This window comes from Coloeus monedula (genome assembly GCF_965178545.1).
Source record: "Coloeus monedula genome assembly, chromosome: 3".
Lineage (NCBI taxonomy): Eukaryota > Metazoa > Chordata > Aves > Passeriformes > Corvidae > Coloeus > Coloeus monedula.
Genome location: NC_138783.1, coordinates 22,311,351 through 22,327,734, shown reverse-complemented (window position 1 = coordinate 22,327,734; position 16,384 = coordinate 22,311,351). Strand labels below are relative to the sequence as shown.

The window sequence follows — 16,384 nt, the reverse complement described above, 5'->3', positions numbered from 1 at the left end:
ACACACTGAGATCTGTGTATGAACGTGCAAAGACGGATGATTTTTTTTGAAAACAAGTTGTGTGGCTTGTGAAAAATAAACCAAACAAGTGTTATTTTTTAAATTTTGTTTCATTTATTTGGCAGTAATATCCAAACCCCCCTGCTTCAAAAAAATTACAAAATCAAGTAAAATAAGTGCACTAAGGAAACCTACAGAATACTGATAAATTTCACACACGTACAGGAGGGAATATAGAGGGAGGAGTGGGATTTCTTTGTTTGTTGCTTAAATTTGGTTTTTTGGAAAAAAACAGAACAAAACAAAACACCTTCCCTGCCCCTTGTAGTCTGTACAGCAATCGTCCCAGAGGGCAATGGCTGAAATTCAGCACTTCCTTCCCCAGCAGCCAGGTTACCCTGCAGGAGTTAAGTGACTGACCAGCCTGCAGCAGCCTGAGCATTGCTCAGTCTGGGCTGCCCTTCCCCTCTGTGCAGGGAGCGGAGATGTTTCGGTCCCCTTTGAGAACTGCTGCCCTTAGAACGGCCCTGCTCTCCACTGCGTTCCTTTGGGAGGGCACAAGAAGGAAGAGGCTCCACAGGCCGCAGCCCCTTCCAGAGGCACTGTTGCTGCACTCCCAGCCTGCTGCCCCAGGTTACCCTGGGATCTGCTGTATGGCTTCTCAGAGAGCTCAGCCTGCCGGAGACCGCAGCCCATCCCTCCGCCTTCAGTGCAAGAGCAAGCTCTGTAAACCTCAGCTGCCAGCACAGGTCTCTGGCTGCCCCAGCAGCCACCCCCATCCACATGGCTGCACAGCCCCAGCAGACAGGAGGGCACAGAGAACACATCACACACAGTGCAGCCTACAGAACCCCTGAAGCCGTGCCTTCACCTCCCCTTCCTGCACGTGCTCTGGTTTTCACAGTTGGAGATACTCCTGACTGAACAAGATGTTATCCCCATCCAGGGAAAGCCTTTAAGGCAAGCTGTTGTGTTTTCTCTAAGGCACTTTAACAATCCAAGCTGGAAGGAAGTGATCTGGGAGGCACTAACTACCTTTTAGAGCAGGGTTGGAATAAAGCAAAACATTTATTAACAATGTTCCTGTGACTCCAGATCCAGCACATGAAGCCCTTTCATTTATACTCTTGGGAAGGAGCAAGGCTATGTCTAATGGGTGCTCCTATTTTACCAACCACTTCTTCCAGTGTCACCAGAACACAATGACTCTGTCCCAGTGTAGCATTGTCCACATTACCCTCAGCTCATATGGACTCATTCCTCTCACCTTCACAGGTCAAAGCTGCTCAAATCCAGGCCCTCGTGAGAAAAAAACCCAGACTCCTTGTGTATTTATGATGCCAAAACCTCCATGGCAGGGTACATTATGGTTTTCACTGGAAAAGTGGCACTCTGCCAAAGTCAATGGAAGTCCTGTAGCTTCACATCAGGAAAACAGCTCAAAGACCAGACAGCCTTTAACACATCTGGCTCACAGGAAAGAGCAGAGGAGGGACCAAGCTTTCTTCTTTTCTTATACTTCTAGGTACCAGCTCATTCTTCCTCTCCAAGGAAAGCACTGTGCAAAAAGGGGAAGGCTGGGACAAAAGTCCTGCTGATCTTCACTCAAACCAGACATGCTTTTGCAGATGCAAGTGGAATTTTGATTGAGTAAGCAATAGGGACTGCAAGACACCCAGCAACAATTGCTGAAGTTGCTCACAAACAGAAAGAGGGAAGTCACAAGCAGTTGTCTCAGGGCACATGCAACTGCTTGGGAGGCACAGCACAGGCACAAAGGGAACATGGGTGTTCAGGTGTGTATGAAGTACATTTGACAACTGCATAAGAAAATCAGCTGGGCTTCAGGCTACAGAGGTGACTATGAACGAAACAGCATTTCATTCACATCTAGGACCAATGCTCTGAGAAACGTGTGGGATGAAACTGACCCATGAAGGAATGTGAGAGTGGTCAAAGGTGGTCTGATCAATGACACTGAGAAATGAGCCAGTAATGAGGCTTCCAGCCCTGACTCCAAACTCATACCTGGAATCGAAGAATAATGCTGCTGCCTCACCCCAGAGGAAGATAAAAAGCCCAAGATGATACCAACAGCACAACTAAACAGTTTTCTACGTAGTTAAGCTTTTTAAGATACTGTACTAATGGGATTGCCTGGTCCCTCTGTCTCTAGACTGCTTTGGGCAATTAAGAGAGGCATGAGCACAGAATGTGAGCACATGGCCAATGCTAGCTAAGGGAGCGAGAGCTAGAGAGCTGCAGTGGCAATCTGTGTCTGGTGAAACTAATTACATCCAGCCCTGTCTCTTCTTCCCACAAGGGACACTGCTATCCCCAGCTGGGAAATACCCTGTAGTGCAAGGCTCACAATTTGCCTGTGGTGTTTGTGGTGGCTGAGCGCAGTGCGATACAAACTGTGCATGGACATTACAGCACTGTCAACAACAAAAACCCACACGCTGGGTTTTCTTGAAAGATCTAGAGCTACAAAACATACAAAAGCTGGATCACTACCATAGGAAATAAAATAATAAAAAACCCAAAACAAAAACTAAAAGGGGGAGTCAGCATGTGAATGTGGTAAGAAAAAAATATGATAGCACCTCTAAGGAGGGGGCAGGGAGAGTAAGAGTGAGATGAGGTCAAAAGGAACCATGTTGTGTTGGAGCCCACAATGTACTGGAGGAGCTGATGGGGACAGTCTAGTGGAAAGCAAGGAGGAATGTGCTGGACTCATGCCAGTAGCATGGCACCATGACTCCCAGGTGTCACACCAGGCTGACCAGCTTTGAGGAGCTCAAACCAAAGGGTAAGGTCCTTGGATAATGATGCCCTGCAGCACACGTGTTCAGCCACAAAACTGCCAGGCCTGTATTTCTGCAGCCAAAGCTGGTGCTGACAATTGTACTGATTGAATTTCTATCCAGCAGTGACCTCCATCCTTTCCCCAGATCCAGGGGAACAAGAAATCCCTGTTAGTTCCTGGAGGGAACAGCCGTCTGCTCTGGGAAAGGGTCCCAGAGGCTGCTGTCAGTCCCTCCCAGCCTTCCAAGGTCCCAGCAATGAAGCTCCCTGAACAGGTGGGCTCTGCTCCCCTTTCCTGGCCCCATTCTCTGTGTATTACAAAACAAATAACCCATTGCTATACATGTAAATATCTGTGACTGGGCAACTGTAGCAGACACTTGTGCATACTGAGATCAGCACTGGAGGACAGGGTGGCAGGTTGGGCCCATCCTCCTGGGCTCCTCCGCTGTGGAGGCCCCTTACATCTCCTTGGTGCTCATTCTCTTGGTCTTCTCAGCCGTCTCCTAGAGAAAGAGAGCACAAAAGTGAAGCTCTGCACTGACACAGGAATTGGTGGTGCTCTGCAGCCTTTGGTTCATTCACAGGCAGTGCCAACACTGGCTTGTATCTTAAAGCCCCACATCTGTATGTGTCCCCACAGGTAAGAGATCCCCCTTTTATTGTGCTCCCCCTTCTACCAGAAGTCTCCAAGTAACAGAAGCAGAGGGAACTCCTCTGGCAAGGGGAGACTTAGTGCAAGCAGACCTTTCCAGCCTCACACTAACCTGATGCTTTTGCAGTTCCTGAATGTATCTGGCCATTTCCTCTTCAGTCAAATCTTGATCAGGTCGGTGTCTCTGAGCAGGCACCTTCTCATTCCTCCCTGCAAACAGAAATGGAGTTTAGTGTTTCGCAAACAGGGGGTACACATTTCAGATGCTGAACCATGAAGAACAAAGAGAGGCAGGTCAGCCAAAGCATCCCTCGAGCTTAAGAAGCCTTTGCAGAAGGAAGGTATGGGCTGGCTTCCTAGAAAGAGAACGAGCCTTGTGGCTGCCTGGGACTTCACAAATTGGGTGTCCAGTCTGTCCCTGTCTCTCCTTCCCACATGACTGATAATAAAAAAACATGGAAGAGGCTGCATATTATTCAAAAGAAACACCTATAATTAGTTCAAACATCTTTGCCTCTTGTAAGGAGTAAATGGAAGCTCAGTGCTACCCAAGTACATTAACTGATATCTAATGAAGAGGTAATTTCACTCAACGAAGATACAACTTGCTGATGGTGTTTGATCTGATTCTTCAGTTTCATTATTCCTCTAACCCCTCTGCTGCTCTGACATGGGCAGAAAGTCAAGGAATTGTTATCCCATTGCATGGATGCAGGGAACAAAGTAGGCAGCAAGAACAGGTATTGCATAGCAACTTTGAAGGCTGTTTCTGGGGAGGCAACAAAAAGAGTCTCTCATTCTGCTGCTTAATCTATGACACCTACACACAGCTCCTCTGGCAGCTCTATTAATACTACAGTTGTCTTTTCTCAGGTGAGTTCCTGCTGCTACAGCTAAGTCTGGGCTGAGGTGATCCTGAAGGCTCTGCTGCAGAAAGTCAGATAAACATGAAGAACTCTGTATGCACTGCTGCCGTTCCCCTCTCTCCTACTCTGCCCAAGCCACTGACTATAGATCTGAACCAGTGTACTGCTGGCAGGTCCCACACAGCACTGAAACAAAGCTCATGCAAGGGCCTGGTTTCTAGGGAAGAAGGCCTGAAAAATGCAGCAAGGGCTGAGTTGCTAAGGGAGAAGGCCAGAAAAATGCAGCACCATGCTGGTAGGATGGATGTGACTCCTTAGGAAGGACCCATACATTTGCCAACACAGGGAAAAGGTGGCGTTCCACTGGCCCTGGACTATCTGTGAGAAGGTGAAACAGAGAGCTGCTGTTCACAACTGCATCATGACCTCTCACAATTGTACCATGGCTGTGCAAGTTTAAGGGCCTTCCAAAGGAGGAACAAACAACCCTGCATTACTATGAGCACCACCTTCTTTCATCACCATCATTCTACAGTTTTTGGGGCAAGAAGCTAAAGTGCTTCCTTTGCATTGGATGAAGTTTCCTATATTCCCTCTGGATCAAGACAGGATCCTAGATCCTCTTTTACAAATTCCATAAACACAGATACAGTGAGGATACAGACACATGTACAGGAAAGCTGACTTGCTCACGCCTACACATACAGTTGCAGCCAGTGATCTCTTTGGTCTGCACCAGCCGGATGCAGAGTAGCTCTGGTCTGGAAGATTTAGTGCTGAATTTTTGTGACACCAAATCCAAAGTACAAACCCCAGCAGCATTGCCCCCAGCTCAGTTACACACTTTCTGACCTCTGGAACAGTACCAGCTTGGGTTTGACTAACAAGGAACATGTGAGGGTTACGCAGAAGCCACTCATGGAGAAGCTGAGGAGAAGCTGGAGAGAGAAGAAACCTGGATAGCTGGTGCCTTTGGAAAGGCAGAGAGCAAGAACTCCTTTTGTCCAAACCCAAACACAGTAACTATGTGGAGAGCATACGGACCCTCGCACGTCATTGCGGTGCACACCCAGTTCCCACAGGCGCAGACGCAGCGGTTGCACTCCACCTGGGTCTCTGCTCCATCCTCATAGGTCTCATCTTCCAAGGCACACTCTGAAGAGGCACAAAACAAGGGCAGTGATTGTGAGATAGTGAGCAGGCTAAAGACAACATACTTTGGAGATGCTTTAAGAGAGAGAACAGGTATGAGGTTTAAGGCGAAGCCTTCCTTCCCCCAACCACCAGAAGTTTCCTAATGACTAAAATATTCATGCTGAATTTGGTGAGTGAAATCAGCCAAAACATAATTTTGGGAAAGTCAAACACTTTGTTCTTCTTCCTCAGAAGAACACATTTCAGCTTCTCAATTCCAAATGAAATCTCAGCGTTGGATTTGTTTGAATTTCCTTATCTGTTATACAAAGAAAAGAACCCCTGAAATGAAAGCTTGGGTTATTCTGATCCAGGTAGGGATAAGTTGGGGAAATGATTTGTGTATTTTCTGTTGCCTTGAGAAAGGAAGGGGGAAAAAAAAAAATTCTCATTTCAGCTCACATTTCTTCTTACAGCTACATTACATGTTTAAGTCAACGCCCCCCAGGCACTCAAAGGTGTTAAGTGATAACGAGCTGATGAAGTTTTCCAGGGAAGGTGCAGCATCCCTAGTTTCTCACTGAAACAGGCAACAGCAAGTTCAACTTAATATTCCCAAGAAAGCATGGCCTCTGCCTGCTGCTCAGTGCCACTGCAGTGGGATTAAGTCTGGCCCCTCTGGACTCACCCCTCAGGGAGACAATGAGATGACTGGCTATGCGCACCTGGTCAGTAGAACACTAAGCTGCTTTCACAACAACTGGATCACTAAGCAGGATTTGGAAGGATAGTGAACTTTGAGATAGTCATCAGGGAGGCTCTCTGTGTGAAAGCTAGAGAATAGCAGGACTTTGGTCTGGTCTGATTTTCCTAAGTTATCTGGCCATGAACTCCTCACGTGATTGACCTCTGCACTGTTAAATACATGCCTTGACCTTACAAGCATACCATACCCATTCAAGCTACGTCCTTGCTTCTAAAATCCAAACCTTTCTCATTACAAGGGCTGCAGGAGCTCTGGGACAGAAAAAGCAGTACTTTCAACAATGTAGGGATAATGGTGCTGCTGGATAAGAGGCAGGCATATATTAAAATTATCTCTGGCAGTGGAGTTACAGCACCCAATGTCTGGCCTGAAGCTGATCTCTTTTCTTTCCTCCCTTCCCAGGACCCCTCTTGTTCCCCAAGATAAGTGAGGAGTTCCTACTTTTCTCTGGTGGGTTGAAGGATGGGCTGAGGCACTTGAGAAATTCATTGAAGCTGAGCTTCCAGTCAGCATTTTCATCTGACAGCTCGATGAGGGCATCTACGCAGAGTCCCCTGAAAGGAAACACAGAGGCTTGTTCTGCACAGGGCTGTGCTAGGCTGGTCCCTGTTCTACTGTCTTCAGAGTACAGGTGAGTAAAAACAGTAATAACTAGGGAGACTCCATTAAGATGTCTGGCAGAAGTGGCTTCTCTAAGGAAACCTCATGGGATACAAAGAAAATAAAAACAGTCACAAAATACTCTGGCAAGGGGCTGAGCATTGGGGGGATATTCAGAACAGCAGGAATAGGACATCCGCATTTGTTGACACCTACATGCTGTGACACAGGTAGAGGTGCAAGCACAGCATAACCACAAGCAGCCTTTTCTCACAGAGTGGCACACTAAGAGAAAGGGAACCTCTCAAACTATACGCTGCATATGAGCGGTGTTTTCCCACCATCTTCCTTGTGCTGGATCTAGCTGTAGGCAAAAGGTGAGGGAAGTCCTCTGGAAAGCTAATTTATTAGGAAATTGAAAGAAGATGACAAATCTTCTGTCACCCAACTCCCTTCTGGCTGCACAAGTGCTAGATTTAAGGCAAAAGAGGGGTGGAATACATGCCTAACATGAAAGGTAGAGATAGGACTGCTCCTCCTGTGGTGTTCACACCTATTTAAGTGAGGAGCCACTTCATACAAAGTTATCTTTGTCAGTGCAAACCCTAACTGATATTTGGTCTGCACCAGCTGGATGCAGAGTAGCTCTGGTCTGGAAGATTTAGTGCTGAATTTTCATGACACCAAATCCAAACTACAAACCCCAGCAGCATGAGTGAATTTCCATGTTCCGTTCTATCACATCTGCCCTCCTTCTGGCACCCTGTCCACTGCCCACCTGAGCAACTTGTTGGTCTCCTGGTCCATGTAGGTGGTGATGTTGATGGCAGTCTCATTCTGCTCCACAAACTTCAGGAATTCAGTGGAGTCCAAGCGAGAATCACCATCATCAAAGCTCTGCAGGGGAAGATGGGAAGATGTGAGAGGCTCTCATTTATCAGTTCAAGGTACACCTCTTCCTTCTTCCTCTTCCATATGTACTTAGCATTTTGAAGCTTTAGTGACACAAGTTCCATTATCCCTGTTTTTAACAAAGCAAGAGGCTCAGAGAAAAGCAGCAACATATCCATATTAGCCTCAGAATGAGAGAGAGATGATCCTAGCCTTGTCCTCACAGATAAGCTACACTGCCTTTCATTCACCTCCTGCTGCTTGATTTATGGCTCTAACCCTATTTCTCCTCTTTGTTCCAGCCAGCTCTTAGTTTTCTTACATACATCCTGCCTTAAAGCAGACCAGTTGCATTCAAGGAGGTGTCAGCTTTCCAATATGTGTAAATCCAAAGCTGTGCCTGGACTCTGACAGTGACAAAAGGGAAAATTCACAGGAAGCAATTTTCTGCTGATACCAGGGAAAAAATTTAATGCAATAGCACAACGTCTCACCATCAACTTCTTAAGCTCCTGACAAGGTTCCTGGCACTGAAGAGCAGCATTTTTAGCCCCAAAATCCTGGCTGTACTCCCACAGAAGTAATTGCATTTTGCCTTCCTGTTTGGAGATGTGACACCACAGTGCTGGGCACACAGCAGGAACTGCTGTGCCCCCTCAGAGACAGCTGCATTCCTGTGAGTGGAAAATTAATCCTGCACACAGACTGCTGCCACCTAATTTTTGCTGCATGATTGGGGTAGGTCACTGTGGCTCCTTGTGTAGTGCTCTCAGGAATGCTGGAAGAGACACTCTTGTTACCTCTGTGGATTTCAGGAGAAACATCTAGGGCTAGGGAAATTACTCTGTGTGTTTATCCTCCATAACTGCTCCACAGGTCAACTTCCACTAGACTTTGAAGCCTCTTGTCCTGCTTTTTTTTTGTGAAAATGACTGCAGTTCTCTTAATGACCCAGACTGTTAAGTGAGTTTTCTTGCCTTTCAAAGCTATGGTCTGCATTAAGGCATTCCCACAGAGACCCTCCAAAATGGAGCAGCTTCCCACTACTGGCCTTGCTCCTCTTGAAATAATGTCCTTCAAGGTCACGGCCTGCCTGACGAACAAAGCACATCCCAGTGAGCCCTACAAGTCAGGTTTCCAGGAGGGAAATAGCTTAATGCTACATCTGCAAACCTCCCCATCAAGGAAAAAAGGGAAAAGCTTCATGTCAACTACATCTCCAGTGTTTCCACATGCAGGGCAGGAATCAGGCCATTTGCTGGGCAGGCATGCAGAGCCCCACAGCTTGGCATGACAAAATTCCTCCAGTGACTGCAGACACTCATTGCTGACACAAATTTCTGTGTGTTTGAAACCATTTAGTTTGTTTTACCTTGATTTGTCTCAAGTTTTTCCAAACCCTGAATTCTGCTTTAAAAATGTTTCAAAGCTTTAAGAATAAGGTAGTTGATAAGGTGGATTACACCTGACTAAGAATCACAGAAACGTTAAGGTTGGAAACGACCGCCAAGATCATTGAGTCCAACCTCTGATCGAACACCACCTTATCAAGTAAACCACAGCACCAACTGCCACATCCAGTTGTTTCTCGAACCCTTCCAGTGGTGTGACTCCACCACATCCCTTGGCAGCCACTCTTTCCCCAGCCTGTAGCACTGCCTGGGGTTGTTGTGACGCAAAGGCAGGACCCAGCACTTGGCCTTACTGAACCTCATACTGTTGACCTCGGCCACAGAAATTCACCGGTTGGTACAAGTAGAGGCATTGTTTTGCCATAGGAACTTCCACCCAGTGGATGGGATCAGTGCTCCAGAAAAAGTGTGACAGTAAAGAGAACATGAGGCTGCCTGCCTCTGAGCTGCAGCCATGGGATGTAACCAGCACACTGACAGGCGTGGGGACAGCAGGTGTGAACAGGTTATGCAGTGACAGTGCAACAACCCTGTGGCTGGCTCATGCGTTTCAGCAAAGCCCATGACCTGGGGAGACCCTGCAAAAGTGGCTGGGGACAGCACATTTGCAGGGAGAGGGACCGACACAGGACACTGCTGCTTTTGGGTGCTGGCAGGCACTGACAGGAGTGCCCAGGGCAGTGGGTTTCCACACACAGAGCAGCATTAATGGCTGCAAATGTGAGGATGCTCTGTGGAGCGAGGGGACCAGCTCCTCTGTCTCACCAGGGGGTGCCATTGCCATGGCAAATTTGCTGGCAGCGCTAACTCCTGTCAGGCACCATTAATCTCTTGCTGTCAACAGCTCATGATTTAAATGCTCTCCCCTCTTCCCCACCTGCTCCTCCACCTCCATCCTGAATGCTTTGAAGTCTCTATCAGGAGCCAGGCATGAGGGGGAGGGACACAGCAGTGCATGTGGCAGGAGCATGGGAGAAGCTTGGGATCTGCTGGTTACAGAAGGGGGTGGGGATTGGCTGAGGACAGACTGATGGGGAGGAGGGAAGAACAGGATTATTGCAAGGCCCAAGACCCAAGTAGCTCCTTTCATTCTGCAGAGTACTAGGGAACTGCCAGCTCTCGGCCACAACTGGGACATATTCCTTTAAGCCCCCCAAGTGTCCCCTATATCCATCTCAATATGGCCTTGGGACTATCTGGAACAAAGGATCAGCTGCCACAGCTTCCTGCATTTCCAGCACTTTCACCTTTTTTCCTCTGGCTTTTTACCCCTGAGATTAGTAGTTCTCTACTCTGCCACAGGCACATGTGGCTTGCCTTCCTTTTCCCCAGGGCACGTCAGACACCAGGAGCCGGAGATGCTCCACATCTGGTTGTCACAAGCTGCATCAGTGGCTCAGTCAGTCACTGCTGCAGGCAGCCCATAACACATCAGGCTGTAGGACTTATCAGATCCCTCTGGTCCCCAGTTCCACAGGCGCATCACACACTGGAGCCTCTCAGCTGCGGGCACAGCAGCTGTTTTACAGTGACAAGGCAAGAAGTGTTGTTTGGGCTCTGAGGCAGGTGCTGCTCTACTTGCCTTGAAATATTTGTCCAGGACTTCACTGTAGTTACTGCCCTTGGAGAACCACCCATCTGGGATAATCTCAGCTTCCAGCCACTGAATGACCCGGCGACGAAGCTCATCCCTGTCCGACTGGTAGCAGACAACTGTAATGGGAGACAGTGCAGCAGAAGGAAATACAAGGGTGAGAGAAATGAAGCTGGCAGGGAGGCCACAGAGAGAGGCCCGGGAATAAAAGCCAGCCAGCCCACCCTGATGGCAGTTTGCAGCCCCTCGGTCTGGTCCTTGGAGTTACATCACTGCCAGATCCAAGCAGATGTGTCATGTGCTGAATAGTGGACAGGCTGTTGGTGACACCATGTGGCAAGGCCGGAAAACAACACTCCTGCCAAAGCTCTTCCTTCCCATCCCTGAAGCTTGTGGAAGAACAACCCCGAGCTGACTCATCTTGGTGTGAAGAGTCCCAGACGGAGGGAGGAAGGTAACTGACAGTCCCCAGGCTTCCCGACACTGTGCAGAATTGGCATTCAGCTGTCAACCCTAAAATACCAAAACCTCTATCCTCTGCAAGGGTGAAGACTAGACTGAGCAAGCCTTTCTACCACTCTTCTCCAAGATTTGAATTTTAGGGCCTACTATCTCAGGAAATTTTGTTTCTTCAAAGCCCTGATTTGTCCACTCTGACTGGAAACAAGAGGGGTCAGGTTGGGCTCGTTCACTCACAGTGCTTGCCAGTGTCACAGGTTTCTCCAGGCGGTTATCACTTCGTGTGCTAGTACAAACCATGCCTTTGGAAACAAAACTGAAAGCCTGGCTGTGAATTATCACATCTGCCCAGTGGTCAGTGAAGCCAGAAAAGGAATCAGCATGCATTCACGTCACTTACACACACTAAGGATCTTCTGAATACAGTGACTACTATCACAACCAGATGGAGAGATGAAAAAACCCAGCTCTGTAGGGATTCTGCATGTTTAATTTTGAACTTCTTTAAAACTGCTCTACGGTGGTGGCCATGCTCTGACATGGTCCTTCCTCTTTAGTTTGTATGAGACTTTGCTCTCATCTGTCCTAGGAAATTAAAGTTGATGATTATACAGCTCCAGGACTTAAGAGGTCATGACTGAGAAAAGGAATTCCCCTGATGAAGCATGAGCCATGGTCCTAAAATCCAGAGTCTTAACTACGCATGGCAATACATAAGGGGAGAAACCAAGCACAGGGAATCAAAGAGGCTTATCATTTAGGTGATCATAGAATCATTTAGGTTGGAAGAGACCCTTAAGATCATCTTGTTGGCTGATGGTAGAGGCATTTCAGCTGTACCTCCTGACTCTGCCTCTGCACCCATTGGTTCATCGCTCCTAAAGCAAAGTTTCCTTTTAAAAGGGTGCTCTTGGAGTTGGGGACAACAGCTCCACAGTTGTTCTGTCTTATATCCCCAGGGAAGGAGGTCAAAGAGTGCTCCATCCCTCAGTCTGGGTGATGAGCACAGTTTGTGTCCCTGGGGGCAAACTGGGTTTCACTGCACCTTGACTATGCTGAGTCCTTGAGACATCCCAGCATAGTGAAAAGTCCAGGAAACGTATGAGTTCTGAAAGGTTGCCCAAGAGTAAAGAGCTGGGCAATCACATTTCAGCTGATTTATCAACTCAGACTCTGGTACAGGCCATGCAGGGTATGACTTTTACACAGAGCTCTGCAAGTCCCCCAGAACACCCTCCTGCCCATCTCCCAGAGCATACAAATGCATACAGAGGCCTCAGCCAAACAGGAGACAGCTTCTTACCTGGACTTGCAGCTGGATTCTCAGACTTCTTCTCTGTTAATGGAAAGACAGAAGAGGACATTTCTGATGCAGTGTGTAGCAATACGAATCTCTTCCCACCATGGGTAAAAGCAGAGGAACCTGGGACTCTTTGGAAATATGGGGGCCACATATGTGATTGAGGGGCTGGAATCCCCTGGACGCAGAGGAGATACCGAGGACAGTTTAGATTGAAGAATTGAAGGCTCAGGGACAATGTCATCAATGTTTATAAATCTGATGGAAGGAAATGAGGAAGACTGCACCAGACTTTTATCCATGGTATCCAGTGACAGGGCAAGAGACAGTGGGCACATATTTAAACACATGAAACTCTGCCTAAACACAAGAAAACATTGCAGCTGGCATGGGGGATATTAAACAGCCTCATTGATGAGGCAAAATCCTTGCTCCTGAAGTTATTGAGGTCAGTTATGAACATGGATGATAGTATTGGTTTTAGGAGTTTATCCTGAGAGCATGACCTTTCCTCAGCAGTTAAACTGAGACATTTACCTGACTGAATCCAAAAGCTCAGAGAGGAGCAGCAGGAGCAAAAAGTTGCCCTGCTCCCCTGAGCGCTGCACTCCCAGCATTTTAGGGAGACAATAGCTCCAAGATTCCACCACAGCCAAGGTGTCAGGATTTTGAGTGCACTAATGAGGACCTTAACGATCCTGCTGGCCTCAATTAAAGCCTCCATCCATACTCTCTGACTGTGAGCCATGAGGCTCCATTTCATATCTGATGTCTCAACCCCTAATCCTTGCCTGTGATCATTATGCTGCAGCCATGCCTGTCTCCAGCTCTGTTGCAACCACTCTCTTCCACAGATTGTTGATCCAGGCCCTGACTTGGTGACTGTGTTGATCTCAGCCTTGCTCCAGACTGCATTACTATGAGTTTTTCTGGCTGTTGTCTGATTCTAGTTACCCGAATCACCAGCCCTGACTTTATGACTTGATTTCAGGCCTACTTCATCACCAGCAGCTTGCCTGGTCATCTGGACTCTTGCTTGAATCTGGCTACTGTTGAGAGGCTTGCCTTGTTTACCCCACTCAGCAACAGTGGGACAAGATCTGGGCTGATGAGGCCTCTGCCCTGACTTGTTATCATGTTTCCCCTTCCAACTCTTTGTCTCTCAGAGTGCAGCCAGCCCTCCTGGCCAGGGTTACCTTTGCAGTGGCCATCATAATCCACCTGGATCTTGGAGCCAGTGAGGCAGGCGTCACGGTGCAGCTCACAGTGGTTCAGATATGTCTTGCCATTGCTCCCGCACACAGGCCTCTTGTGAGGTTTGCATTTCTGTGGGAGAGCCAGAGAACACAGCGTTTTACCTGCCTCCTTGGGACAGCTAGAGGGAGGCAGGTGAGTCCCCACCATCAGCCCAGCTCAGAAGTCCTTGGCATAGTCCCCTTGGCCCTGTGTTTGGAACAGGCTAACTCATGCAACATTACCCCAGAAAAACCCACACAGGGAAGTATGTGGGTGTGAGTTCAAAGGCCTCCCTTGATCCCAGTTTCTATCACCACCAGCATGACAGGAGTCTTTCTGAAAGCAGACCCTGCAGAGAAATCAGTGCTCAGCATAAATACAGAGCATAATCCTGCAACTGCTGCTCCATGTGCCATGGACGTGTCATAGGTGTTTCTGTGCCTCTGGTCTATGCACCTGTCCTTGCTTGGCTCCATTGCATCTCCCTGTAGACTCTGCTCCACTCTTCTGCAACCAAATGGCAGAATAAGCCATCAGCCATGAACAAACAGCACAGCCTACAGCAAAGAGAGTTCACCAGTGCCACTGTTCAGGCTATGAGCTTCTTTCTTCTGTCCCTTTTGGGCTGGCCAAGCCTACCCAGAGTGACAGACTCTCTTCCTACTAACGAGGCGCTTCACTCTCCAGTGCCCAGGCTGGTCATGTCAGAGCTGCAGGCTCTGAGGGAAGGGGGAACGAAGAACCACATGGCCATTCCCAGGAGCCAGGCAGAAATGTTTTGAAGGAATGGGGCAGAGCAGAGTAGGGAGACACTGTGTCCCTACAGCTGGGAAAGACTCTTCTAATCATCCCTGACTCCCTGCTGGATAAAGCTATTCATCCTCACAGCACTCTACCACAATTATTTCCATTATACAAAAGCTGATTTTTAGTAGGGTGCTTGTAACCTCCTCAAACAAGATGCCAGTGAGGGCAGGCTGTCTTGGAGCTCACACACCACTCTCTAGAGTGCCCTTCAAAGCCAGCTGCATATCCCATACTCCACTGGGCTTTCCCAACAAAAGACCTCCAGTCAAGTCTCCTGTGCTTGTAAAGACCCTAGGCAGTCCTGCAAGCAGCACAGCTGTGAGTCCCAGACTATATCTACCCTACAGGGCTCTTCTCCCACACACCACTGGAAACAATCCTGTTGTTTGAAGAGCCACTGTGAATTTGCAGCTGCTTCAAAACAGCCATAGCTTTATTCCATCATGGGATCCTTCCAGTGAAAGAAACCCATCTGGGGGGTGACGGTGGTGACACCTGTCCCAGACACAGAACCTGTGCTGCTCCCGTACCTCAATGCAGAGGCAGGTTGGCTCTCCCTTCTCTGTCACTGCACACTCACGCCCAGCTCCACAGAAAACATTGGCACAGATCTTAGATTTGCTCCTTGGCTCCTCCTGCAAGATACAAAGTCAGAGACACAAAATACATTATTTCCCAGAAGAACAGCAACACAGTTTAAAAAATAACACATTTAACTGGTATCAAGACCAAAAGGTACCACGGTGGTGAGGTGGGGATGACAGAACAAGAGAGAGATGACTGCAGTAGATGGACAGCTCAGACAATAAGAAAGAGCAGACATAAGAATGAGGGCTACAGTCCCAACAATACAGGGTTTCCTTGAGGTCATTCCTGGAAAATCACCTGAGAGAACTGGAGCAAACATGAGCAAGAGGAAGTCTAGCATGAATAATTTGCTCATGTCAAGGACGGCTGTCTTTAAAATTTCTTCTCATGGAGGGTAGGGAGCAGAAATGTCTTTGCTTGAGACATTGAGGAGGAAGGTAAACATATCCCTAGAGGAAGGTGCAATAGCAAACAGGCAAAAGAAATTGCCATCAGGCACCAGATAATGTCCCTGTCACAAAAAAGTCACAAAACTACATGACCCATTATCTTGCTTTCACTGGACAAGATTAAACACTTAAAAGGAAGCAGCGCTGTCATGGATAAGATAATTATACAGTAACCCTCCCATAATGAAAATTCCTTCCTGGTTCCTGACAGCCTGCAGTTGACTTATGCCCTGCAGCACAATTTACAAGCTTTACAGTTTTCTCCTAGCCAAAGCCATCACAAGTATTGTTGTTCACATAACTGTCAAATATTTTTTTTTTTTTGAGTCCCACTGCATTCCTAAACTGGTGACACCTAGCATGGAGTATTTCCATAGTTTAATCATGTTTTTGATACAACCACCACTTACTTTTATCAATTTAATGCCTTTTTAAAATACACTTTTAAAAGAGAAGGTAGTTCCAGGGGTTCAGACTTTGAAGACCCTGGCTTAATTCCCTGCTTTGCCATTAATTTCATTTGGGACTCTCATTTCATCTAATATTTTCCACCTGTATGTTGAGTATCTGGTATATGCCAGCCAACTGGATTCTGCAACAGTTTTGTATCAGAAATAAGATTGAAGAATGAAAAATAATCAGTGAGATAAGTCAATCACATCTGCTATGTTTCTTCCTTCTAATACAAAAATATTTTTTCACCTTCTCATCTATTATTCTTAAAATCTGCTCATTTGTGGCATCTTTGTACCTCCATCACATACTTTTGAAAATAGGTGATGAAATAGAAACATAATTTGTCAGAAGAACAAGTGTTAT

General features: G+C 47.4%; 1 protein-coding gene across 1 annotated transcript in view; it reads right to left on the bottom strand.

The window, feature by feature from the left end:
- Positions 1 to 233: 233 nt before the first annotated feature.
- The window catches only part of FSTL1 (follistatin like 1), a 52,693-nt gene continuing 36,542 nt past the window's right edge, over positions 234 to 16,384 (bottom strand). Inside the window, exons 3-11 of the mRNA XM_082279471.1 lie at positions 15,059 to 15,163; positions 13,682 to 13,811; positions 12,489 to 12,521; positions 10,715 to 10,845; positions 7,608 to 7,726; positions 6,671 to 6,783; positions 5,374 to 5,484; positions 3,576 to 3,673; positions 234 to 3,314 (exon numbers count right to left, since the gene is read on the bottom strand). Of these exons, the coding sequence (XP_082135597.1) occupies positions 3,270 to 3,314; positions 3,576 to 3,673; positions 5,374 to 5,484; positions 6,671 to 6,783; positions 7,608 to 7,726; positions 10,715 to 10,845; positions 12,489 to 12,521; positions 13,682 to 13,811; positions 15,059 to 15,163 (885 nt within the window). The 3' untranslated portion in view covers positions 234 to 3,269. The remainder of the gene's footprint in view (positions 3,315 to 3,575; positions 3,674 to 5,373; positions 5,485 to 6,670; positions 6,784 to 7,607; positions 7,727 to 10,714; positions 10,846 to 12,488; positions 12,522 to 13,681; positions 13,812 to 15,058; positions 15,164 to 16,384) is intronic.